This window comes from Nelumbo nucifera, chromosome 6, assembly GCF_055504915.1.
Source record: "Nelumbo nucifera cultivar China Antique chromosome 6, China Antique-T2T, whole genome shotgun sequence".
In the NCBI taxonomy this organism is placed as follows: domain Eukaryota; kingdom Viridiplantae; phylum Streptophyta; class Magnoliopsida; order Proteales; family Nelumbonaceae; genus Nelumbo; species Nelumbo nucifera.
The window spans coordinates 66,683,653-66,708,822 of NC_142654.1; the positions used below are offsets into that span (position 1 = coordinate 66,683,653).

Here is a 25,170-nt window from a genome sequence, read left to right on the forward strand (position 1 = left end):
CAGTTACAATAAAGCATGGCAAAAGATGATATCATTGTTTTGAAAACGTCATCGACTCAGGTGGTCGAACCGTTCCGGAAACTGGTGATGATCCCGGTTCCGTTTATGCCCTGAGCCGCTATTACGAAAAAAGCAGTTGAATTAGTTGGACTGATAAAAAACGCTGACCCGGACGGTTAACCATCGAACCGTCCCTGTAGGTGACAGTCACCCGGTTAACGGTTCGCGGCTTACCTTTAAAATAGAAATAAAAGAAATCAGAAAAAGAACGATTAACCGCCAAGTTAAGGCCGTTAGGGTTTTTACTTTCGCCTTTGTTTTGTGTTTTTCCATTCCCAACTCCCAAGTGCCGTATTGGGAATTGGGAAGTCTGCATCTGAGGGAAGCCAGCTTCTTCTTGCAACGCCTACCACCTTCTGCAGCTGCAAACAAGACTGGCGAGGCGGCTACCTCTTTGCAGCGGCGAACAAAGACCGGCAAGACACGTTCTTCGGCTGTATAATTCATGTACTGTTACTGCTAGCAAAATCGAGTCTCTTGGTAAGCTACAATGGAGATCAATCTGGGAAAACTCCCCTTTGATGTTGATTTCCACCCGTCAAGCTCTCTTGTCACTGCAGGTCTGATCAATGGCGACCTTCATCTGTAAGTTTGTATAGAGATCGATGCTACTTTATCTTGTCTATGCTTCGATGATGCTAAGCATTTCTACTTAATATCTAACCAGGTATCGTTATGCTGCTGATTCACAGCCTCAGAGGTAACGCAAATAATCATCGCGTTGTTTGATTAGTCACTACTTCGAGTCCAATTTGTTTTGAAGATCGTTTGTATTCTTATTCACTTATTGCACAAATTCTCTTGTTATGTGTTTTTTGTTGTCTGTAATTGCTTCAATAGGTTGCTCGAGATTCATGCACACAGCGAATCATGTAGAGCTGTTCGGTTTATCGACGGGGGGCGTGGTAACACTCATAACTTGCCTTTCTCCATCCAAAGATAACAAAAAAAAATCGATAATTTCATATATTTGATTTGGTAATTAGAACTGATATTTTCTTATTCTATTTTTTTCCCAAATTTTGTGTGCTGGATTGGAACCTTCACATTCAATCAGCAATCCTGACGGGATCTCCTGATTGCTCCATTCTTGCCACGGACGTGGAAACGGGTTCTGTGATTGCTCGTCTGGAAGACGCTCATGAGTTAGTATTCATGTTATCACACTAATTCATTCTACCACGTGTTTCATTCATTGGGGGGGGGTTTACCTTGTTTATTTCCTTCCTTTTTTTTAATAATTTATCAGCCACTTCCCAATTGAAATGGTACATTGTTCTCACGCAGAGCTGCTGTAAACCGCTTGGTCAACTTGACGGAGACAACCATCGCATCAGGAGACGATGACGGGTGTATTAAGGTGCATTTGCTCTTTCAGTATTTTCATGTTAACTGTGCTACGAATAACATATCTTCATTTTACCTATAATACGTCCATGTTTCCATCGGTTTTCAGAGTCAGAAGTGTTCAAATTTATGGGCCATTAGCTTTTGGAACACGCGTATGCTTAATCTTACGCTTGACTCACAGAGTTACACTGTGCTATCTTTTGCTGTTTGGTTGCACGAATAAAGCCAAAGAGAAAATTATAAAGGAGAACACCATCGTTTTGAAGTACAAGAAATATTTCAATTTAAACGGTGAATCTTATATTATCCAGTATTGGATTGGAAAACTGTCTCAGCATAGCAACCAGAATAGGATGATTCATCTGACAAGAGTGGTGCCCTTTAAATTCTGACACCGAGCGGTTCCTTTAATCATAGTTCATGTCATTTAATCTCCTTGAGGGAGTACTAGTTTGGATTTACATTTTAGGAATTTATTAGGGCTGTCAATAGATTGGATTTTGATGCAATCCAAATCTTATAACAATATGGCTTAGACCTGATCCATTTGAAATCCCCATGAACCAACAAAACTAAGTTCTTATTTATCATATGTATCAACAAAAGGTAGCTGATCCCAAGTAGTTGGGATAAGGCTTGGAACCTTGTATGATGATGATGATCAACTAAAGGTATAGTGAGCTAAAAGAAAAGTTTAAAGTCCCTGATCTATACGTGCTGTAAAAGATTTATTATTAAAGGACCACTTAATGATTGTAAGCTGGCTGAGAAGGAACGATACAGGCTCTTGGAAATATAGATACATAATGAGAGAGATTGAGAGTTTGGCTGTGGAACTGAGAACTAGATATTGATGGATCCCAAGGTCTACTAACATAGAGCACATGGTTTAGCAAGACAAAGACCAAATAGAAAGGTGCTGTATTTTTTTTCTTTTGATAGGAAATGGTAACTTTCATTTGCTTACAAACAGAAATGCAACTGTCACCTACAGGGACATAAAGTGATCCCTTGTCATAAATCAAATTACAAAACAACCTAAAACAAAGGCTCCCGATTTACACCTTGCTTTGCTAGATTATCAGCTAAAGCATTTGCTGACCTAGTCCATTTAACACGTGCACCCAGCTCCCTTGTGAGGCTCAGTAATTCCCTTACAGGTTGTGTCTAAGGGACCATGTTCCCAAGCTATTTGTTTGCAGCCAGCCTACTACTAATTTTGAGTCTCCCTCCACTTCTAACCGTTGAATTCCCAATTGCTTAGCCAATCTGAGCCCCTGAGGGATGGCCATCACTTTTGCTCTAAGCAAGTCCCCCATCCATATTGGACCAGAATACATGACTAGGATTCTTCCTCTTGCATCTCTAAACACACCCCCAATTCCAGAGGGTCCAGGGTTCCCAACAGAGCTGCCATCAAAATTTAGTTTCACAACACACTGTAAAGGGAGGGCATTGGTCGCTTCAGTTTCACAACACACTGTCTCACTATTCCTTAAGCATAGGCTATTGGCATGTGGGGGTAGGCACCAATTTGGTCTTTTTCTTTGAAGCACTTCCAAGGTATTAATTTTTTGGAGCACCACTTCCCAACAAAAAACCCTTACCTTTGGAGGTATCAAAGCATTCCATACTTTTTTAATAGGAAAGGAAGTGACCAGGTTAGTAGGGAGCACCAGAGCGCTAAAAAAGGAAGAGCAAGAGAAACAACCTAAAGAGGATTGAGTCCAAATTCTACTAAGGACAAGACTGGTCCAAAAATACTGAGCTGAAAAGAGAAAATAATTCATCTACCGATCCCACTTCTGAGACCCTCAAACCTCTCCTTAGTCCCAAATTCTAAGAATCCCTAGAGATATGAAAAAAGAGATTACTTCAAATTTGATCAGAGTGAGGGGGTAGATGGTCGGAAATCTATCCTTAAGGGGAGAGTCCCCAATCCAAGTGTCCTCCCAAAAGAGAACCTTATCACCCAAGCTAGCATCATACCTGATGAAAGATGAGAAAACGGGTAGGACACCAACAATGTCTTTCCACGGGGAAGAGCAAGAAGCCCTAAGGTCGATTCCAACATCCCATCCATTTGCTGCCAATCCATAAATGCTTCTTATCACTCTATGCCTTAAACTTCCTTGCTCCTTAGGAAATCTCCACAACCACTTGCCTAACAAAATTTTGTTTTTTAGTCTGATATTTCCAATCCCTAATCCCCCTTTGTCTTTCTTTCTAGAAACCATTGCCCACTTTACCCTATGATCCCTCTTAGAATCACCAGGTTCCCATAGAAAGGTGCTGTATTGGGGATTGATCCCCCCTGATGAGTAGTTGTAAAAAGAAATGAATGTGGGTGGCAAGTGGGAGTTGGGACAATTTAGGGATGCTAGGCATAAAACTATTTTACAACATTGTCCTATTCTTTTTTAATAAAATTTTGGTGTACTGATAAATAGGGATTTACAATGGCTTTTTATTAGGATTGTTGGGATATTGTGAATGACCTAGTGTTGGTTTTTGAGGAGTTTAACAGGAGGGGAATCATTAATCCGGGTTTAAACTCCACATTCATTGCATTGGTCCCTAAGAAGAAAGAGGCATCACAACCAAGGTATTTCAGGCCGATTAGTTTGGTGAATAGTCTGTACAAGATAATTGCAAAAGTCTTGTCTCTAAGAATTAAGAAAGTTCTTCCAGCCATTATCACACCCAATCAAGGAGCTTTTGTGAAGGGAAGGTAGATCACTGGTCAAATTTTGATTGCAAATGAGAGCTTAGAGAATTTTAGGAAATCCAAGAAAAAGGGAGTGGTTTGCAAACTAGACTTAGAGAAGGCTTATGACCTAGTTGACTGGTCCTTCTTGATGGAGGTAATGAAAAGTTTTGGCTTTGGAGACAGATGGTGTAGATGGATCTGGGGTTGTATCAGGAGTTGCCATTACTCGATATTGGTGAATGGAACTTCGGTGGATTTCTTTCCGGCCATGAGAGGAATAAGACAAGGTGATCCACTCTCCCCCTTTCTCTTTACTCTGATTGCAGTTGTCCTGGGGAGACTGATACATAGAGCTGATTCTAGAGACTTAATAAGAGGATGGAGAGTTGGAAGGGGTGAAGTACCACTTACACACTTGCAGTTTGCAGATGACACAATCATATTTTGTGAGGGTGGGGATATAAGATGGATCAGAAACCTAAAACTGAACAATACTACTCTTTGAGTAGATGTCTAATCTTAAAGTGAACTTCGATAAGAGTTATGTGGTGGGAGTGAATTTGGAGGAAAGGGAAGTAAGTGATTGTGCAGGTGTGTTAGGGTGTGCTATCTCAGAGTGGCCTATCACTTATTTGGGCCTCCCCCTAGGAGATAACCCCAAGAATGAAAGCTGTTGGAACCCGGTAATTGAGAGATTTGAGAAAAGGCTTGCTTCTTGGAGGAAAAATTATATTTCTCTTGGGGGGAGAATCACCTTGATTAGGTCTACCCTTTCCAACCTTTCTGTTTACTTCATGTTAGTATTTAAGATTCCTATAAAGGTCTCCAACAAGGTGGAAAAATTAATGAGGGATTTTTTATGGGAACCAGGAGTAGACAAGAAAGACCATAAGGTGAGGTGGGAAGTGGTAAATAGGAGCAAGAAGCTAGGGGGGGTTGGGATTGGGAATATCAGGAAAAGGAACATGGCATTATTGGGGAAATGGTTGTGGAGATTCTCGTTGGAAAGGGACAAATTGTGGACGAAGATTGTGGCTAGCTTACATGGGCTGGATGAGAATGATTGGGATCCTAGAATTTTGGCAAGGACTATTGCCGCATCCCCGTGGAAAGCCATTCATGATATGCTTCCAGTTTTCTCCCCTTGGATCAGGTACGATTTGAACTCCGGTAATCGAATAAAATTCTGTGAGCAAATTTGGGTTGGGGACCTACCCCTGAAAGACCAACCTCCATCATTGTTTACTTTGTCAGATTTGAAAAATGAACCCATTTCCTACTTCTTAGTTCCTTCTGATTCTTCTTCTAGGTTTGGGTGGAATCTGGGGTTGAGAAGGGCAATAAGGGATACAGATTTGGGGTGTATGTCATCTTTGCTAACCATCCTTGAAAATGTTTTCTTGAACCCCAGTAAGGGAGACACCAGAATCTGGACCCCTTCTTCATCCAACTCTTTCTCTTGTGCTTCGTTTTTTGAGACATTAGTCCAACCTACTACTCCGCTTGGGCTGTCATTCCCTGTTAAAGAGATTTGGAGCAAACCCATTCCTCCTCGGGTTGGTAGTTTTTGTTGGGAAATTTTCCTGGAAAGAGTTAACACAAACGACTTGCTTCAAAGAAAGAGGCCCAACTGCTGCTTACTTCCCAATAGGTGTATTTTTTGCAAAGCTGATGGGGAAACGGGTTATCATATTATGGTTACTTGTCTAGTTACTAAGACTGTTTGGGAGTGGGTGTTTTCCCTTTTTGGGTATACTTGGAATCCCCATATGAGTGTGCAATGCTTGTTCTCTCTTTCTTTCTTTAGATGGCCTAAGAAAAGGGGGAATATTATGTGGAGAAGCATTAGGGCTGTAGTGTGCTGGTCAATATGGGAAGAAAGAAATTCACGAATTTTTTCGGATAAGGAAAGAACCACAGAAAACCTTATAGATTTGATATTTTCAAGGGTTGCTCATTGGTTGAAATCAATGGAGATATTCTCTGAATTCTCTATGACAGACTTGCTGAGAAAGTGGAAAGAGGTTGCTACTGCTGCTATGTATAAGAGGAACTGTAGTCCCACTTGGACCCCCCTCCCGCTGGATTCATAAAACTGAATTTTGATGGATGTAGCTTAAGGAATCTGGGGCCTTCTGGGATTGGGGGTGTTTTCAGGAATGAGGAGGGGTATATTACTGCCATGTTCTTTGGGCCAATTGGAGAGGGTGGACTCTTAGGGCCGAAATTCTAGCAGTTCTTGAAGGAATCCAAAGAGCAAGAGAATTAAGCATCAGATGCTTAGTGATAGAGGGGGACTCAAAGGTGGTGATTAGGTAAGACATGTTGGATTAAAAGATCAGCTAATTCCCTAGCTGACGGTTTAGCTAAACAAGGGGCAGAAAGGGATTCATTGTTTTGGGCTAAGCTGTAACGTTAGTGTCTTTGTATTTTCTTTTTTCCTTTCTTGAAGCTCTTTGTGACTCTTGGAAGATAAGTGTGTTTGTCTTCCACTTGTAAATTTTCTACTGATGAATTAATGAAAGTGTTATTGATCAAAAAAAAAAAGGTGGTGATTAGGTGGCTGAAAGGAGATATCAGTGGCTTGTGGAGCTACAGAAATGGGAAGAAAAAATTTAATTGGCTGTGTAAGGACTTAGAGGTGCAATACAGCTAGGTGAAGAGAAGTGCTAACTCAATGGCTGATGGGTTAGCTAAGCAAGGGGTGGCTAAGGATTCTTTGTTTTGGGTACATTTTTAGTATTTTGTTGTCATTTTGATGTTAGGGAGTTAAGATAGTTTACTTCCCCATTTTCTGTAATTAATTTTCACAAGTATTGTTTATTAATAAAGATTTCTGTTATCAATAAAAAAAATGGTTATGGTGTAGAGAAATACATGTTTATAATGAACAAGTAAGCCACTATGAAGATGGAGAGAGAGGGAAGGCCTTAAGGTCTGATAGAACAAGGAAGCAACTATGAGAGATGAAGAGAGGGAAGGGCTTAAGGTGTGTTGGAAGGTGCACATTTATGTGGCATCAGAGTGACATGGAGACATGGTATTGTATGCTTGACCAATATGCCAAAGGCCTTAAGATTGATGGAACATGTCAAGCCAAGCACTTCAATAATTCAAACTGTAACATACCACCATGCTTCCGCAGCCGATATCTTGGCTGCTAGACTTGTTCACAGGCCGGGCCCATTCAAATTTTGGCAAAAGCCAAGCTTGAGCCTGGCCCATGAACAGGTGTATTGGCGGCTTCACTCTGGGCAGCTTTCACTCTAAAAGTAGTGACAGGTTACCCTCTCCATGACGGTTCACACCGGTGGCAGGTAGCTCTTTCCCTGGCACTCTGCTCGAGGTAGTCCTTTCCGTTTTGATCTAGGTAGCCCTCTTCGTGATTTGAACTTGAGATGTGGTGGTAGGCTTTGATATCAAATGTTGTGTGTTTGACCAATATGCCAGAATCCTTAAGACTGATGGAACACGTCAAGCCAAGCACTTTAACATTTAGGCTTAGTTTGAAAAAGTATGTAGGGTAGAAAACCTTGTATTTTGTATTACTCTGTATGCATTTGTTTTGTACATATTTGTATTTATACTCTTTCCAAACTGAGCCTTAGGGCTGTAAGTCGTAACAGAAGAGAGCTGAAAAGTTCAGCAGCGGATCCATACATATGTGCACCAGAGATAGAAAGATTGCACCTGAAGGTTTTCTGGCATCTTTATACTTGTTACAAACTTACTGTTTGAAAACATTGGAAGATATGAAATCCAGGATTCCGGAAACGTTTAAGGGTAAAGAGATATGAGATGAAGTTTGATATATATTCTTCCATGTTTCTAGAAGATGTGGGTAAAGAAAAAAGAGAAGAACAAGAAAGGGTGATGGCAGACCCTTGTTTCAGTAGAAGAAAGAAAGAAGAGGCACACCCCTATTTTAGTGAACAAAGAGAAAAAAAAGAAAGAAGGAAATCAAGAAGAAGGAAGGGGCCCTTTTTCAGTGAAGGAAAGAATTAATGGCTTCTCTCAGTCTAGCCTTCTTCAAGCCTTTAACAGTCTTCTCAAGTTCTCAGTGAAGAATGAATGATATAAAAAGAAAGAACTGCTTCTTGTGGTCTTGCTTGCCTTTGAAAACATTCCTTTGGTCTTCTTGCCCTTAAATGTGGAACCAAGGGAATGCCATGACAGTTATTTTAAGGACAAATTTTGTTAAAGAAAAAAGGAAAACTGAGAACAACCAAATCCAGTGCTAAGATAGCACCACCCACCAAATACAAACAAGCAGAATCCTACTAAACAACAAGGAAAAAAAACAGGGCAGACAAAAAAACACAGCAAGAAGACCTTCTTTTTAACAACTTAGAGATCATCCCAAAGAAATCACCTAAGCAAACAAGCTCAGACCTCATCATCAAAATAATATTCCTTCCCTCCTTATTCCAAATTTCTCCCCCTTCCTCAACTTTGGACTTACGAATCTCATCCCTCTTCTTCTTCTTATACTCCTCAAAAGCTCTTCTAGCAAAAACCTCACCTCCCAAGAAGAATAAACCCAGTGGCTTGCCACTTGATCTTCTTTAACAAATCTCGGTAAAACCAGGCTGCCTTCTTTTCATTTTTTTAACCAGCTTGCTACTACTTGGGAATCTCCTTCTATTAACAGCCTTCTTAAATTTAGTTTTTCTGCTAATTGGACCCTATACAACACAGCAGACAATTAGCTTTAGTTGAATCTCCTTGAGCAATAGGACCCCAGAATAAAGCTAAAATAGTTCCATCTTTATCCCTGAATACCCCTCCTATGCCTGAAGGCCCTGGGTTGCCAAAACAGCTCCCATCAAAATTGAGTTTTATAAAGCTTTTCGATGGTGGCTCCCAAATCTGAACTATTCTAGTCTTTCTTGTAGACGAAAAGGCCACTTCCCTCCAATTCCTTTTTATATCATCAAAGGAGAATGGTGAGAACAAGTCCATGGACTTAACCCAATGAATCACCCTTAGGAGGATACAATCTAAGTTTGCATCCGCATTTCTCTCCACATCCTTGAGTCTCACATTTATTTCTTCCCAAACTGTCCAAGAGTCTCACCTTTATTTCTTCCCAAACTGTCCAAACAACAGCAGCCCTAGTACATCTCCATAAAATTCTTCCTCTTTTCCTTGGCCACCTATAGATTTCACCTGCAAAAAGACTAGGTAGGTAAGCTTGTAGGTAGAGTCCACCTGCACCCATAGAGGTCAAAGAACCACTCCCAAGTAGAGGTTACAAATGGACAAGAAATTAGAATGAGACAAGCGGTCTCACCATTTTCCTTACAGAGTGTGCACCATTTTGGGGATAAAGAAACATTTTTCCTCATCTTTTGAAGCATGTCTAGAGTGTTGATTTTTCCATGAAAGACATCCCAACAAAAAAGCCTCTGTTTTTAGGGGAACTGGTTTGCACCAAACCTCATTCACTGGAAAGGAAGACCCCAAAGGAGCTTGAGCAACCAGAGAATGAAAGGAGGTGCACGAGAAGGAACCTTTAGGGTCTGGGATCCAAATTCTTTCGTCTGGGGTAGAGGTAAAAACAGCAATTGAATCTACACCCAGCTTTCCAACTACCACTTCAGCAACCAGAGATTTATCACTATTTTCATCCAATGAAGCCTTGTCCCAAGTATGCTTGACACAAGCAGAATCCACAGAACAAACCTTAATTATTGTCTACAACCCATCAGCCTCTTCCTCCTTGTCTTCTTCTGCTTTATCCTTCTCATCTCTCTCCTCCACTTCCATGACTTAGACCACCCCATTTCCAAGACTATCCACAATTCCCTTCTCTTTTCTTTGAAGGCAACCAATGCTAAATCCTACTCTCCCAAACTGGCACACTAGGAGAAGAAACAAAACAAAGATGGGGGGGATCTAACTCCCAAGGCAAAACTTCAACTCCTTCAGTCCTTCCACCTGTGGCTGACCATCGTAAAGTTATTGAGAACACTGCTCATTAATCCATGTAGCCAACCCTTTTTACTGTCATTTCCTTGTTTCTTTTAATGCTTAGTTCACAAAAAATAAAAGCTCACTTCATAAACTTCCATGCTTTCACTTTTGCATGATCAGATATGGTCTTCTCCACTATATGGAAAGTACTTGTTTTAATAAGTTTGTCTGAGACTCTGAGGCTTGTATAGTAGTTTCTTATCTTAGATCTTTTTGATGTTTGGTATTTTTGAAGGTTTGGGATACCCGGCGACGTTCTTGCTGCAACTCATTTGATGCCCATGAAGAATACATTTCTGATATGACATTTGCATCTGATTCTATGAAGCTGTTGGCAACGAGGTAGACCATAATTTACTTGCTTTATACATTCAATGTAACTATTAAATGGTTCAGAGTTCACTCTTGCCACTATTATATGTAAGTATTTTAATATGACACATAATATATCTTATATATAATATTTTATATTATATTAAGCATAGCATATGTTTTACATATATTATATATCATGTTATATAAATATTATATATATATATATTTAAAATTGTAGGCTGGTCTATGCCCCTTGTAATAGGTGCTAAGCCCTGCTTGGGCCTGGTCCATGATCACCCCCATTTTTTGCCTAGAGGTTTTCAATTTGATATGATATAGTTGTATTTGTTAATAAATGTTTGAAGCAAAGCCTAACATGGCATTTGTTTTTCATTGTTAAGTGGAGATGGGACATTATCTGTTTGCAGCCTTCGAAGAAATAAGGTTGGTTAGTCATTGCCCTTGATGATAAACAGTTTTACTACATTGCTTGTGTGTTTTATATGCTGAACTGACATGTTCCTTTGGAATTTGAAATTTTGGAATGTTCATGATAGGTCTTAACACAGTCTGAGTTTTCCGAAGATGAGCTGCTGTCTGTGGTTATTATGAAGGTGGATTTCATCTTTTAACTTGAAGCCTTGGATTCTTTATGATTCTATAGCATTTATTGATGCGTGGATGCACTTGTCAAGACACACTACACACAGAGACACGAATTTGGCTGGCTGTGCATGTCAGCACACCTTCATAATTAACCTTTATGTTCAATTAATTGCATTTTTCTTATCAGAATCTTTCATGGTTGCAGATTTTCCGAAGTCTTAGATTATTGTGCTTGGTAATGCATTGTTGTGAAATTTCTAAATTTCTAATGCTTAAAAGAAGAGGACCATTACATCCATCAGTGTAATCAATGCAGTGAGGCAATGGCAACCAACTGATGGTGGTTCAGTTGGTAGGATCTCTGACTCGTTGTAGCAAAGACCTGGGATCAAATCCCACTGCCACAAGGGTTGGGGGGGGGGGTTAAGGGGATGGGCCACCCCCCGTTGTGGAGCCCCATGAAGCCAAAAAAAAGTGAGGCGATGATATGTTATTTTGGCCTACTCAATGCAATGACTAGTTGCTGCCTAGGCTCCAAATAATCTGTGAAAACAAGGTTTTTTCTAAATTAATTTTATCCTTTATTTTTCAAATTTGTTTCTCAGAACTGTGTAACAGCACACCACCAATAGGAAGAAAATGTAAAAGGATCCTCTACTCTTTTTATTTTTTAAATTTGTGCCTTTTTTCCTATTTTATATACCATTAATCACTCATGTTCCATAAAAAATATTTAAGGCTGCAGGATGAATATAACAAAATACAAACAGACAAATCAAAATTTAAAATAACTTTGTGGTTACTAGATTATTTAGTTGTTAATTGACTAGTCAACCTAGTTAATGCTTAGTCGTCCTAAGCCAACTTTGTGGTTATCTAGATTAGTTTAGTTGTTAATTGACTAGTCAACCTAGTTAATGCTTAGTCGTCCTAGGCTAACTTTGTGGTTATCTAGATTAGTTTAGTTGTTAATTGACTAGTCAACCTAGTTAATGCTTAGTCGTCCTAGACTACTGCATCATGAGTATCAACCTATTAGTGAGTGTACAGTGGTGTAGTCTGTCTGGTCCTACTCACTAGTGTGTTGACCAGTTGATGCTTTGATAATACTATATCCTGTAAAAAATGTGAATCTTTTGGGTAGAAAAGTCTTGTTCATCTAGATGCTTAACTTTCTATGCGAGATTTTTTTAAATTATTGTTCAGATTATCATTGCAGTAGGAAATAGCTGTAGAGCCAGGAACTTTGTTATTGAATGTATATATTCATGGACATATAGGTGTGCCTATAAGAATACACTAACATTATTATGCAGATATCAAAGCATTAACTGTCATAGTTAATGCACTAACATTTGGAGTCACCTTCAATTACCAATCTGTCAGTTGTCTCTAGAAATTTGTACTCCTTGCAAGAGTGTTTCGAATTCAGCATACACCGAATCTACTTCTCCAACAGGGCCTGATAATACAGCAAGAATGTGTCCAGAATTTCTAAATACTCCTCCAAATGCCAGCCAACCCTGGGTTTCCAAGACAACTGCCATCAAAGTTTAAATGGCAACTTTCTCCCAGAGAAACGAGCAACAGTGGTTTGGAAATATAGGGATTCTATGAAAAAATTTAAATGGCTAGCGAATGGGTTAGCTGATTTTTTTTTGCAAAACAAGGGGTGTACAAGTCTGAATTGTTTGTGGCTCATCTGTAATTCAGATTATGTAACAGGGGCTGCATCTCCTGCCTCTGTTTAAATTTTGTTAAGAGATTATTTTTAATAAAATCTTCACCATTTATATAAAAAAACATTAACTGTTGCCTAAAGGTAACTTGGATTTTCTAATTTCTGTTTGGAAGAAGGTTTTGATTGCTTGATTTCAAAATTGTATAGATCAACATTTATCTATATGTCTGGCTTAGAAGTTCGAACCAAAGTGGGGAGAGAAAAGTCATTTCTTCCATTGTGATCTGTTTCTTATAAGTTTTTACTTTTTTAATCCAATGCCACTTATAAGTTTTTTTTTTCTTCTTTCTTTTCAGAATGGTCGAAAAGTTGTTTGTGGAACTCAGACTGGTACTTTGTTATTATATTCATGGGGACATTTCAAAGATTGCAGGTATGTTTCTGTAGGCACATTGTTAGCAGTTCAGCATGTGTACAGGAAAAATTTGCTATAGGAATATTTTGTGTATAATTTATTCATAGAAAGTGTTTTGTGTATAATTTGGTTTGAAGAACTAAACATTCAGTACAAATTTTGGTCAAATGTACTTGATACTGCAAAATATTGTTTAGAGGTAATTTGTCCTTAGTTCATTTATGAATCTAAACTTTGGGACAAAAAACGTTTTTGTATTTGCATATCTGATGGCGACATCAATATGTGTGTATTCAATTTTGTGTTTGTTTGCATCAAGAACTGTAGTCTTATGAACAGTTTGGGAGGAAAGAACCAATAGAATCTTTCAAGAAAAAAGGAAATCGAGGGAGGACTTGATTGATTGCATCACTATCAAGATAGTGCATTGGGTAAAAGCAGATGAGTTATTTAAGGAATTCACAGTGGATGATATAATCAGGGGCTGGAATACTGTAGCAAACTCTTCAAGATATAGCCCAACAATTCAAGAGAGTTGGGCAGCTCTACACAACAAAAAATAAAGTTCAATTTTGATGGAAGCTCCCTTTGGTAACCCAGGGCCCTCAGGTGTAGGGGGAGTCTTTAGAGACCGGGCAGGTAAAATTCTAGCTCTATTTTCAGGGCCTATAGGAGTGGGTGATTCATTAAGGGCTGAGGTATTAGCACTGCTGTAAGGTCTGAGACTGGTTAAACAGATGGGACTACAACAGATTGAAGTGGAAGGGAATTCAAGATTATTAATAGACTGGTTGAAATCTGGAAATTTGGGAATCTGGAAGCACAAGCAAGTTATGAGAGAAGTCTGCTTGCAAGGGAAATTGGAGCAAACTTCCAATGGGTGAGAAGAACAGCAAATGGTCTGGCTGATGCTCTAGCCAAACAAGGATCAAACAGGAGTGAACTTTCCTGGGCTGCTTTGTAACAGTGTTTATGAATGCGGGTCAGCATTTCAGCTTTGGAATACTGGATTTGTAATATCTTGTTTAACTTCTTAATTTCATAATGAAAGTTACTGTTTCCTATAAAAAACATACATATGCAAAACAAATACATTTGCTGCAAACCTGCAATAAGAGTTACTGATGAGGGGTGATTTGGCCCGACCTAGTATGTAAGGGACACGTGGACGCGGCTTACCAGCCAAATGACAAATCGGCATATAGTGCCACGTCAGCAGATCAGGGGACCTCGGGAGCTCGGCCACTTCGGACCCGGAGCACCTCGGTACCCACTTGCACTGAGGTGCCATGTAAATGAACCTAAGAGCTCGACAGTGTCTCCGAACTTCTCGGGATCATGCCACGTAACTGTAGGCCTTATCCTTACCCCGCCCGAATCGGAGGGAAACAGTAAGCCTCATTAATTGGTACATTACCTCCCTTCCAAAGCGGAACGGATTCCTACATCATGGGCCGAGGATTCCGGGAGCATTTCGCGAGACCTACGACAGCCCAACTATATAAGGGCATCAACCCCCAAGACTCAGGTACGTGCGATTACTTGCTCACTAGCCTTCTAGCATTCAAGCTTTTAGCTCGCAACTAGAATACAATATTGACTTAAGCATCGAAGCGGCCTCACTGGGTTAGCCACCTCGGGTTCTTTGATCCTTTGTCCTGCAGCTTGGTCCAGCTCGCTACACGACTAGTGTCCAGGTGATCTTCTAGCTAGGAGCTTTCAGATTGCATACTATCAGTTACTATTGATTCAAGTATTAAATACACAATAAAGGTCTAGAGGAGCACCAAAAAGATCCGAACAATGTACCATTGCTCCGAATCCTTTAATAGTTGACATTAGAATTTCATGATGGGCCATGATTCTCTAGAGATAATTAATCACCATAAAATATAAAGTATCCTTCATCTACTGGCTCAACATGGAATTTGAGACAAGGTCTGGGGAGGGAGGGAGGGAGGAAGGGGCCATGATTACTTTTATGGGGACTATTCATGGGCAAGAGAAAAGGAAACCTTAGCTTGCACAACAAGCTTCCTACAAGAAAGGCAAAAATTACAAATACCTTCCCATGAATTAAGGACTAAGCCCTGAGTTGAAGACTTCGGAATGGCAAGAATTACTTTTGTCTTGTGTTTGACACAAAGGTCTTCACATGTATATGGACTTAAGGTGTCACATGGGTCAGGTTCACTTATGCTGCATCTCTCCCTGTCTCTGTTACCACTACCAACCAATTAAAAACTGCCCAAACCCACCTCTGTTTCTTTCTCATAAAACCATATTATGGTGATTGCAAGGATCATTGCAAAAGCTGAAGGCCCCACTTTGATCTTTAGGTATGGGATTTTATTTTGTAAAATGAAGCTTCTGTTTCTGCATGTTCATACAATGTGATTCATGTATTTTGATTTCGGACCCATTATCTTGGTTTAAAGTCTCTGAAAAATTATTGCCAACTACTAAGAGGCTTAGAAAGGTGTTGGAAGAGGTGATCTCTCCACCATAAGGGCTTTTGTTCATAGGAGACAGATTGTGAGTCAAATTCTGGCTGCTAATTAAGCAGTGGATGATATTAGGACTCTTGGGAGAAAATGTCTTGTTTGTACATTGGATATTGAAAAAGTCTATGACTGTGTAGTCTGGGGTTTCCTCAATATGGACTTTGAGTAGAGATGGGTTTGATGGATGATGGGATATGTCATCTGTTCGTTATTCCATTCTTACTATGGCACCCTAAAAGGTTTCTTTAAGGCTATAGGGGCTACAGAAAAGGTGGTTCTCTTTCCCTTCTCTTTAGTAGGCTTCATTATTGCATTCTTACTATGGCACCCTAAAAGGTATCTTTAAGGCTATAGGGGCTACAGAAAAGGTGGCTCTCTTTCCCTTTGCTTTATATTCTGGTGTTTGAAATGCTTAGTAGGCTTTGTAGCCGTGCTGGTCAAAGAGCAAAGTTACACCCAGATTTTTAAGAACAATGCAGTTTTGGAGTTAGAGAGAATCAATGCCAAATCTTTGGAGGAGTGGAAGTTGGATAAAAGGCCTAATGCAGCTAGGTGACTTAGAAATAAAAAGAACACTGACACTGTTCATGTTTCTAAAGTCTTTGCAAGATTAAAAGGAAGGATTTTTGGCGTTGGACCTAGTAAGAAGATGAAGAGAGCGAAGAAAGGGAATTTGAAGAGTAAGTTATTCCCAATTTAGAACCTGAAGGAGCAGAGGTTCGAGCAAAGTTTGAGAAGATTTAACCTGGAGTAATTTTTTTTTTCTGAATTTTCGTTGGTTTTTTTTTTTTTTTTATTAACATTTGGAGGTGTGGAGTTTAGTGTTGAGTGGTTGTAGTGGTGCTGTAAGTAGTATTTTGAGATGCATTGTGGAAGTGGTTGGTTGACTTCACTTCCTTTTCTCTCTTTTTCAGCTGGAGAAGTTATAACCAGTGTGTTTTTTATTGTTATTTTGAGGAGTGTTTGGGAGTGAGGTTGGTGGTTGGGTTTTCTTTCATGAGGTGATGTCTTATGTATCACCTTTTTTTATCCGTCTTCTTTCTTTGTTCATATATTTTCTTTTTTAGGGGTTTTAGAGTGGGAAGGGAAGTGAAGGTGGCCTCTCACTTAACAATTTGCCAATGACATTGTTATTTTCTGTGAATTTAGAGAGGTTGAAAATATTCAAAGGTTAGAAGTGTTATCAAAGTGCCATCTCTTTCCAGGTCACAGTTGTGGAGAGATTCTCCAAGAAACTGTGTGAAAAAGGAACCAAGTCTCTCTTGGTGGAAAAATTACATTCATCAAATCCATCTTCTCTAAATTTCTGTTTACTTGCTAAGTTGCTATTTGGTATACTGGTTGTATGATTTTGTTTAGGTACTGAAGTAACTTAAATAACGTACCAAAAAAGAGTAGTACTAAAGTAGGAAGAGGATAATGTGGAGTGGAACTGTATATGGTATATGGTGCTTTGGAGTGAATGAAATGAAAAAATTGATGGAATATATCTCGAGAATAGTGTAGAATTGAATTCTTTAAGTGATCTAGTTGCCTTGAGGTGGCCTATTGGTTGCTAGCTTTGGTCATCAAAGAAGAAGCTCCTTCTAAGAATAGATTGTTCTGAACTGCAGGGTAATAAAACTAAATTTTGATGGATGTGGAATAGGTAATCCTGGATTGTCCAGGGTAGAAGGGGTTTTTAGAAATCATAATGGTGATATTTGTTTAAGTTTCTCAGGCCCTGTTGGAGAGAGCATCTGCCTAAGTGTTTCTCTTACAAGAACTTGGGTTGGTTGACGGGGTGAATTATTTTAATAGAAGGGAATTTCCGTCCGTGTTGTAACTGATTGGATGTAATGGCCCTTTGACTCTTTATTTGCTATTAGAGATGCTAGACGTTGGCTGTCATAGAACAACTTGTGCCCTTCCCTTCATTCATAAAAAAAAAACTTGTGCCCTTCCCTTTTTCTTTGATGATGTTTTTATCCTTCTATTAAAAAAATCCTGTTCAGGTGGATTCTATACCTGTCAATGCTTAGCTTATCTATTAGCCATGGGGTTGAGAGACCAGAACTCATGTGGGTACCAGGCTGGGGGAGAGCAGTTTAATTAATTCCCTGCTTGTATTTAGTTTCTCTTTTTGTTTTTGCCAGATCCCTTCGCTGTTTTCTACTTATATACTACTATTTCCCTGACTAGGCTTATCTAATGTGCATGAGTATCCCCTCTCTAACATTAAAAAAAAATATAGTGTCTTGATAAAAATGTATTTATGCATACAACACCTGTATATTGTATCATGTTTAGTGGATAATTAGCTTGTACCTACTTGTATCTATTCCTTCCAGGGCCTTTTCCTGTCAACTTTGTAGGCTTCAACGAGTGAGCTTGTGTGGCAAGCTATTTGCCACTTTAGGTGATAGATAAAAGACCTTGATGAAGTGTCTAGAATGGGGAAGGGAACATAGTTAACAGTGAACAAACCAATGAGAGTTCTAAAACATGAGATGTCTCCCCCCCTATTTATACAATTTCACCCCTTTTAATGGACAGTGTTTATAAATAAGTATATTGTACATTTTATTTGCATAAGCTTGGCTATTAAACAATTTATCAAAACTTCATTTAGTTATGAACCATTCATGAATTATTTTAAAGAATTGCGAACTGTTTGCAGGCACTGATTCAAGACGAAAATTATTGTGAACAGTGAAACTGAACCTACCCATGCTATGGATTGTTTAACACAGGAACCAAATAATTTGGTAGCACATTTATTATTCTTGTGAGAGATTGCATTGTCAAGTATCTCACCTTTTTTTTTTTAATTTCCAGTGACCGATTCATTAATCTCTGTCCAAACTCCGTTGATGCACTGCTGAAGGTAAGTTTTTTCTGTCCCTTGCACTATATTGGTAACTGCTTTCTGGACCAAAATTCTTCTAAACCATTTTTTTCCAGCTCGATGAAGATAGAGTCATTACTGGATCAGAGAATGGTCTGATCAGGTGAGAATAACTTATTTTTTGAGTTGCGGCTAGCTTTCATGTGGCACACATGCAGGGATTGACAAGATATTCCAAGTAAAAGTTGTCAAACCCATCTCCCACCTGCATGTTTGCCATACTATGACATGTTTTAGAGTTATAATAAATCTCATTAGTGCAATTGCATTCTTACTTTTCTGATGGTTCCTTTCTAATCTGTGTAGTTTGGTAGGCATCTTACCCAACCGAGTAATACAACCAATTGCTGAGCATTCAGAATATCCTGTTGAGCGTCTTGGTATGGTTATTAAACTCATGGTTTTATTATTACTTTTTTCTTTTAAATGTTGGATGGGGACGGACATCCAAGTTCCCCTGTAATATCTGCACAGTAGTCCAGTAAGGTTTGTGGGGCCTGTTCATTTTTAAACCCTTCCTCTGTTATTCATTGCCAAAAGTGGATTTTTTCTTTTGCATGATTTTGATTTTTGACAAATCGGTTGTGATAGGACAGGCTATTTTGTTTATTGGGGTATTCTGCCATGTTGGGAATTGGGTTGGTTGCCTTTGCTCATAAAATCTTTAGCATAAACGATTGAACAGCCCCATATGTAGTGTGAGTGTTGGTGTGTATGGAGCGATCATTTGCTAATTCTTGTCCTTTATGTTTTTTTATTGAACTCCTTGTGATGAGAAAAGTTCATAATCATCAATAATAAAAATAAGAAAAGAGCGTTTTTTTTGCCAAAGTTATTCTTAGGTGAAGCCATGAAGGAGATATTCCTATTGAGATCTATAGAATGATAGGTCACCTTTCTGCGTTTTGGTCACATCTAAGCCATGTAATTGGTATGCGCTATACATTAGTTGGGTCACTGGGTATTTTATAGGGTTTTTGGCACCGGTTCATTTCATGACTATTCTGTGTCACCAGCTTGCTACATCAGAAAAAATAGAAATGCTATTTAATTGTTTTTGTCATGCTATTTTTGGAAAAAATGTTGCTGCTATGATGAGTCTTGGGATTCACGAGAGGAAGGGTTTCTTGAATTGTCAAAATGACGTTTCTCGAATCACCCAAGTGATGTGGCACATTGAAATTTGGAAAATCTGACAAGTTTTATGAGATGCCATACAGTTGTCATGATGAAAATATTCTGAAAATAAAGTGAAAGCACTTTAAACATTCAATCATCATTCATCTCCACCCAAACTTTGTCTTTTGTTTCTCACAATAACAGGAGGTAGCATGCCTAGTTCTTGGTGGAATGGAACGCTTGTAAAACGCATTGGTGCCAAACTCCATGTTAAATTTCTTGTTTGTGCAATTGTATATATCATATCCTAGCTCTATCCTTTTCTTATCTTCATCTTGATGAATATTGATTAGATTGCCAATTTAAGTATCCTAACTTATTACTGTCTTTGATTTTGCAGCCTTTTCTCATGACAGGAAGTTTCTTGGCAGTATTTCACATGATCAAATGTTGAAGGTGTGGACACCTTGTATAAAAAAGATCCTAAAGGACAAGTGGAAACTGCTTAAAATATGGTCTATGTTATAGCCCCTTCTCTCACACACATGCACCTTGTGTTCTCGTTTGAAAATTATATTTGATTGGGCAGATTCAATTTCAAACATTTGTATCACCATTTATATTGGGTTATGTGTATGGGGGTGTTGGGGGAAATGTCTTTTTTATGTTCTCCCAAATGGGGTGGGGGATAGTTCCACTTCTATTGTTCAATGTGGCACCTATATGTTTAAAGCTACAATAAACAAATATGCATTGTGTTTTGTGCCAAAACATCTCATTTTCCCAATTTTCAATGCAATAATTCAACTACAAACTTCAGACTTAAAACACCATAGTGCCAAACACCATGTTTGTCTCTTCGCCTTCTTGACCTTTACGTCTTTTATTGTTCTTTTTCTGGAAATTTGACTGATAAAATTTAACCGAAGTGTATCTTGCCTCCAAAATGTACTTTTCCTTGTATCTGTCAACTATGTCTCATCCTGATATTGCATTTAATTATGTCATGGTTTTGCTTTTATGTATTTCTTGCCTGCAGCTTTGGGATCTGGGTGATTTGTTGGAAGGTTCTGGGGATACCCAGAAGAGTCATGTAGACGTGTCTGACAGTGATAGTGGTGAGATGGATGTTGACATTGAACCCCAGGAATCTTCCAAAGGTGCGTTTGTTTTAGGATATTTTTGTGGTCAACATTTTTTTAATTATTCATTAGTATGAATTAGTTAATGTTCTTTAGTCTAAGCTTGATAAGAACTTTTTTAAGATTCTGCATTCTAGGAAAAAATTCTAGTTGGCTTTTGCTAGCCCCTGCATTCTATACATTGACAAGATCTCATTATATTTGACAAGATCTTATTATATTTGACAACGAATGTCATTACGCAATATTTGACTAGATGCATATTTTACTCACAGAAAAGTAGGATTAAGCTAAAAGTTGAAAATTTCAGGGATTGGGGTAACAGGTAATTTGGTGGTTAGATACGTTCAAGTGATGCCTGGTCATCAACTAACGATATCTTTTTGTTTGTTTTCTTTTTTGGTTGCAGGAGCCACAAGAAAGAGGGCAAATAAAGGAAAGACCCTTCAGAGTGCTCCTAGCAGTTTTTTCGCAGATTTGTAATGAAGTGGGTTAAAAATAGGCTTCGCGGTTTTTCTTTTCTTTTTATTTTATTTTATTTTAATTTTTTGATAAATGCTTACAAAAGAAAATTCTCATTTTAACTTTAGCTTTTTAGGCATGACACTTGAAAATTTTGCGTGCAAATTGAGCTCCATTCATCCTTGACCTATCTATTTAGATATCTGGTTTTTCTTGAAGTGAGAACAATTATTTTATTGTTCGTGTAGGGTTTTGTGGATATGATCTATGTGCTTGCTGAAATGATCATTCGCAAGTTAATGTGTATTGACATTCAGTATCCACCAGTCAAAATGATAGGTGGACCTTATGAGTTATGGAAGATATTGAGATTAAAGCTTTTCTTACGTCGAGAAGACAAATCAGTGGTCTTCTTCATTGGGTATTTGTCCTGGCAGGAGTTGCATATCCTTTATGTGTGGAGGATGTTTAGGGGTCCAAGTGAGTGGTCGAAACCAATATAGCCTTTCATCAAACCTATGGTCTCTTTTTTGGTAAATCATCAAACCGATTGTCTCTATTCACTAGTATTCTAACTGTGCTTGCGACATCCTGTTTTTATACCAACCAACGACAATGAGATGATCCCATATCCAAAGGTTGTCTACCTCAGATTAAGAAGGAAACTCTAACCATAAACAATAAACGGACTTCTCTCTCAAAGTTAGAGGACATCGGAATCAAAATCTCTTGCAATTGGAATTTTGAATGGTCTGTTCAAAATCTCTTGGAATAGGAATATGTTGAAATGGGATTTCATTCCCAAGGGAGGGGAGGGAATGGCTATTCACTCAAATGGGGAATGCTTTGGATGGTCGAAGTGATGCTTTGGGATTTTACCCATGTAAGTGACGTTACAATAAATCAAGTAATATGACGTGACATCAGCCAATTCTATAGTTATCATCGAATAGAAAATCAGCATTTTCCTCATTTTTCTTAGGCTACGTTTGGGAGTGCAGAGTGACTATTCGAATAAGCATTTTCCTCACTTTTTTTAAGTTAAAAATAAGTACTTAAAAACAAGTGCTTATTCGAATAAGCACTTATTTGCATTGGCATTCAACATTTTCACATATTTTATATTGGATGTTTGGTAGTCTTTTTCTCTGATATGCACTTAAATAAGCATTAGTGACTATTTTGTCCTTAATTTTCTTTCAATTTTCCAAAATATACCATTTTGAAAGCACTTTTATAAAAACACTTTTATGAAAGTACTTTTATAAAAACACTTATGAAAATACTTTTATGAAAGCATTTTTATAAAAAATACTTTTATGAAAACATTTTACAAAAGCATTTTTATAAAAGTACCCTTGCGAAAGCACTTTTACGAAAGTAGTTTTACCAAAGCACTTTTGTAAAAGTACTTTTATAAAAACACTTTTATAAAGGGATTTCATAAAAGTACTTTCATAAAAGCACTTTTACGAAAAGCATTTTTATAAAAGTACTTTTATGAAAGCACTTTTACAAAAACATTTTTATAAAAGTACCTGTAGACGTGTGAATTTTAAGCCAAACAAATGGGCTTAATTTACATAACCTTTCAATAATATGGGCCTCCATGGGCTTAAGGCCCAAGTCTACATAAAAATGTCTTGATGGCCTAAGGATCCAAGTGTATCAAGTCTAATTTGGCCAATCTCCTATTGTAATAAGGTGTTCCTATTGGCAAGACCACTAACTCTTACATAATGGTGCATGTATAGGAGTTAATGCTAACCTAACACCCCTCACATGGGATTGGTTAGTTAAGTGGGCTGAGGTGGCAGCCTTAACCCTTGGTTAGGTGTGTTCACGGGTCGGGTTGGGGCGGTTTCTTGAGATTTTCCCAACCGACCTGACTTGGTCGGGTTAGCTAAGGTGGGAACCGAAACCAACCCACTGACAGGCCAAACCGACCTGGTCGGTTTGAGTCGGGTTGGGTCGGTTTGGGTCGATTTCGGTTTTGCTCCTGTACAAAGCCAAATAAAATCTGAATTAGTTGATAACTTGATATTCAAGAGTCCAAGATAAATCTAAATTTAATTCAGGTAAAGAATAAAATCAATAAATTCTTCATGTAAAAACAAGTGTCAATAATGGGCCTTCTAGAGTAAAAAACTAGGTAAATCAATAAAATAAAAATTTAGAAACCTTCTAAATTCTAATCTAGGTAAAAAACTAAAAAATGACACCTAATTGAATTCTAATTGTAATTGCCTAATGGGCCTTCTAGAGTTCTAGTTCTAGTAGAAGTCTAAAAGTAGAAGATTATTAGGAATTAGGAAACTACTAAAACTAGGAAGTAGGAACTACCAAACTAGTAGAATACTAGTTCGGTTCGGGTTGGGTTGGTTTTGGTTTTCACGCAAGAAAGCCGAAATCGACCCGAGATTTCGGTTATGTATGTGCCCAACTCGAAACTGACCGGTACGGATGAAAACTCGGCTGATTCGGGTTGGGTTGGTCCAGGTTGGTCGGTTTGGTCGGGTTGGGCATTCTTATGAACAGCCCTACCCTTGGTTATAAATAGCCTTGCCTACGAAGAGAGGGCTTTTTCTTCCTTTTAAGAGAATTACACTGCAAGAAGCTCTCAAACACCAACACTGAAGATTGCAAGCAACCATAAACTCCTGCAACCTCCAGCAACTACAAGATCAAGAGAGAAGAAAGAAGGGAAAAGCTTTTTCGTTCTCTACAACACTTGGATTCAAGTTCTTCAAAGAAGATCAAGCCACTACAAAAGGGCCCTTCTTAAAGAAGCATCCTTCACAGCCGATCAAGCGCGAAGCCCGGAGTGAAGAAATCTACATCAAATCTTCCAAAGCACCAAAATTAAAGAAATCTACATCAACACTTCAAGAAGTACGAGAAACAGTCCGACCCTCGTCTTCACCAAATTTGATCGTTAATTAGAGGTTGCTCATGTCATCGAGTGAAAATCAAAGAGAGTTCATTCCCTTGTTTGTTTTCTTTATTACAAATTCATTTTTGTAATGTCTCCATATTTTGTGCTAATTGAAATACACGAAATTTGTCGACAGTACCCTTAAGAAAGCACTTATGAGCAAAAGTACTTTTGTGAAAGCACTTATGTAAAAGTACAAAAGTACTTTTATAAAGGGCTTTCAGAAAAGTACTTTCATAAAAGTGTTTTCGTAAAAGTACTTTCATAAAAGTGCTTCCATAAAAATGCTTTCTCAAAAATGCTTTTGTAAAAGTGCTTTTGTAAAAGTCAACTAGAGAACTTGGGAAGAAAAAAAATTGAATAAGACAATAAGCACTTAAAAAAGCTAGAAATTTGGGCTTAAAAAATAAGCCCTTATTTTTAAAGTAAACACTTATTTTAGGCTTATTTCCCAAATATAAATAAATGCTTAATGACCCAAATAAACACTTATTTTGAATAAGTATTTAAACACTCCCAAACATGGCCTTAGATTCAGAAACACCTAAAAACCGAATTACAAGAAATTGGATTAAATATAAATGTGCAAGTCTTGTGTGTATCCTACTATCCTTACTCCATGCAATTATAATAAACAAAAGGAATTTAAATCACCCTTAACTAAATCGAAACCGAGGCCTACGACAATAAGATATCCAACACGTTAAAATTTGAAACAGCAGTGGTACCACTGCACGAGTTTTTACTAGAAGGATGAAGGAAACCTCGATGCTGTGGTTCTTGCTGAAAATCCAATGAAATGTGCCCCGACTTTGTCTGAGATTCTTCCAGCAAGAGGCGACATTATTCTGGTTATCTCTTTCCTCTCCTAAGCCGAGAATATATTGGCGCCTCACAGCACATTCCCACCATGTATTGGGATTGAGACATGTTCCCAATGCACGCTGAGGCTGAGATGTAGACGTGGGATTGGGACATGTTCCCAATGAAATGTCGCCAAATTGCCAA

General features: G+C 38.4%; 1 protein-coding gene across 1 annotated transcript; it reads left to right on the forward strand.

Moving 5' to 3' along the window:
* The first annotated feature begins 266 nt into the window (after window positions 1-266).
* WDR55 (transducin family protein / WD-40 repeat family protein) lies at window positions 267-21,488 on the forward strand. Its single transcript, XM_010272257.2, has 15 exons — window positions 267-645; window positions 728-760; window positions 901-965; window positions 1,118-1,205; window positions 1,348-1,420; window positions 10,332-10,438; window positions 10,813-10,855; window positions 10,969-11,025; window positions 13,055-13,131; window positions 18,435-18,483; window positions 18,561-18,607; window positions 18,811-18,884; window positions 20,024-20,079; window positions 20,663-20,783; window positions 21,175-21,488. Exons 1-15 carry the CDS (start codon window positions 551-553, stop codon window positions 21,246-21,248), a joined length of 1,059 nt encoding a protein of 352 aa, XP_010270559.1. The 5' UTR covers window positions 267-550; the 3' UTR covers window positions 21,249-21,488.
* The last annotated feature ends 3,682 nt before the right edge of the window (window positions 21,489-25,170 follow it).

What these genes read in the sequence shown, in the direction of transcription:
- WDR55 (XM_010272257.2), top strand. Translation starts at nt 551, where the DNA reads ATGGAGATCAATCTGGGAAAACTCCCCTTTGATGTTGATTTCCACCCG. An exon ending in GTTTATCGACGGGGGGCGTG is followed by an intron (nt 966 to 1,117) that starts GTAACACTCATA and finishes ACATTCAATCAG; the next exon opens with CAATCCTGACGGGATCTCCT. An exon ending in GGACATTTCAAAGATTGCAG is followed by an intron (nt 13,132 to 18,434) that starts GTATGTTTCTGT and finishes TTTAATTTCCAG; the next exon opens with TGACCGATTCATTAATCTCT.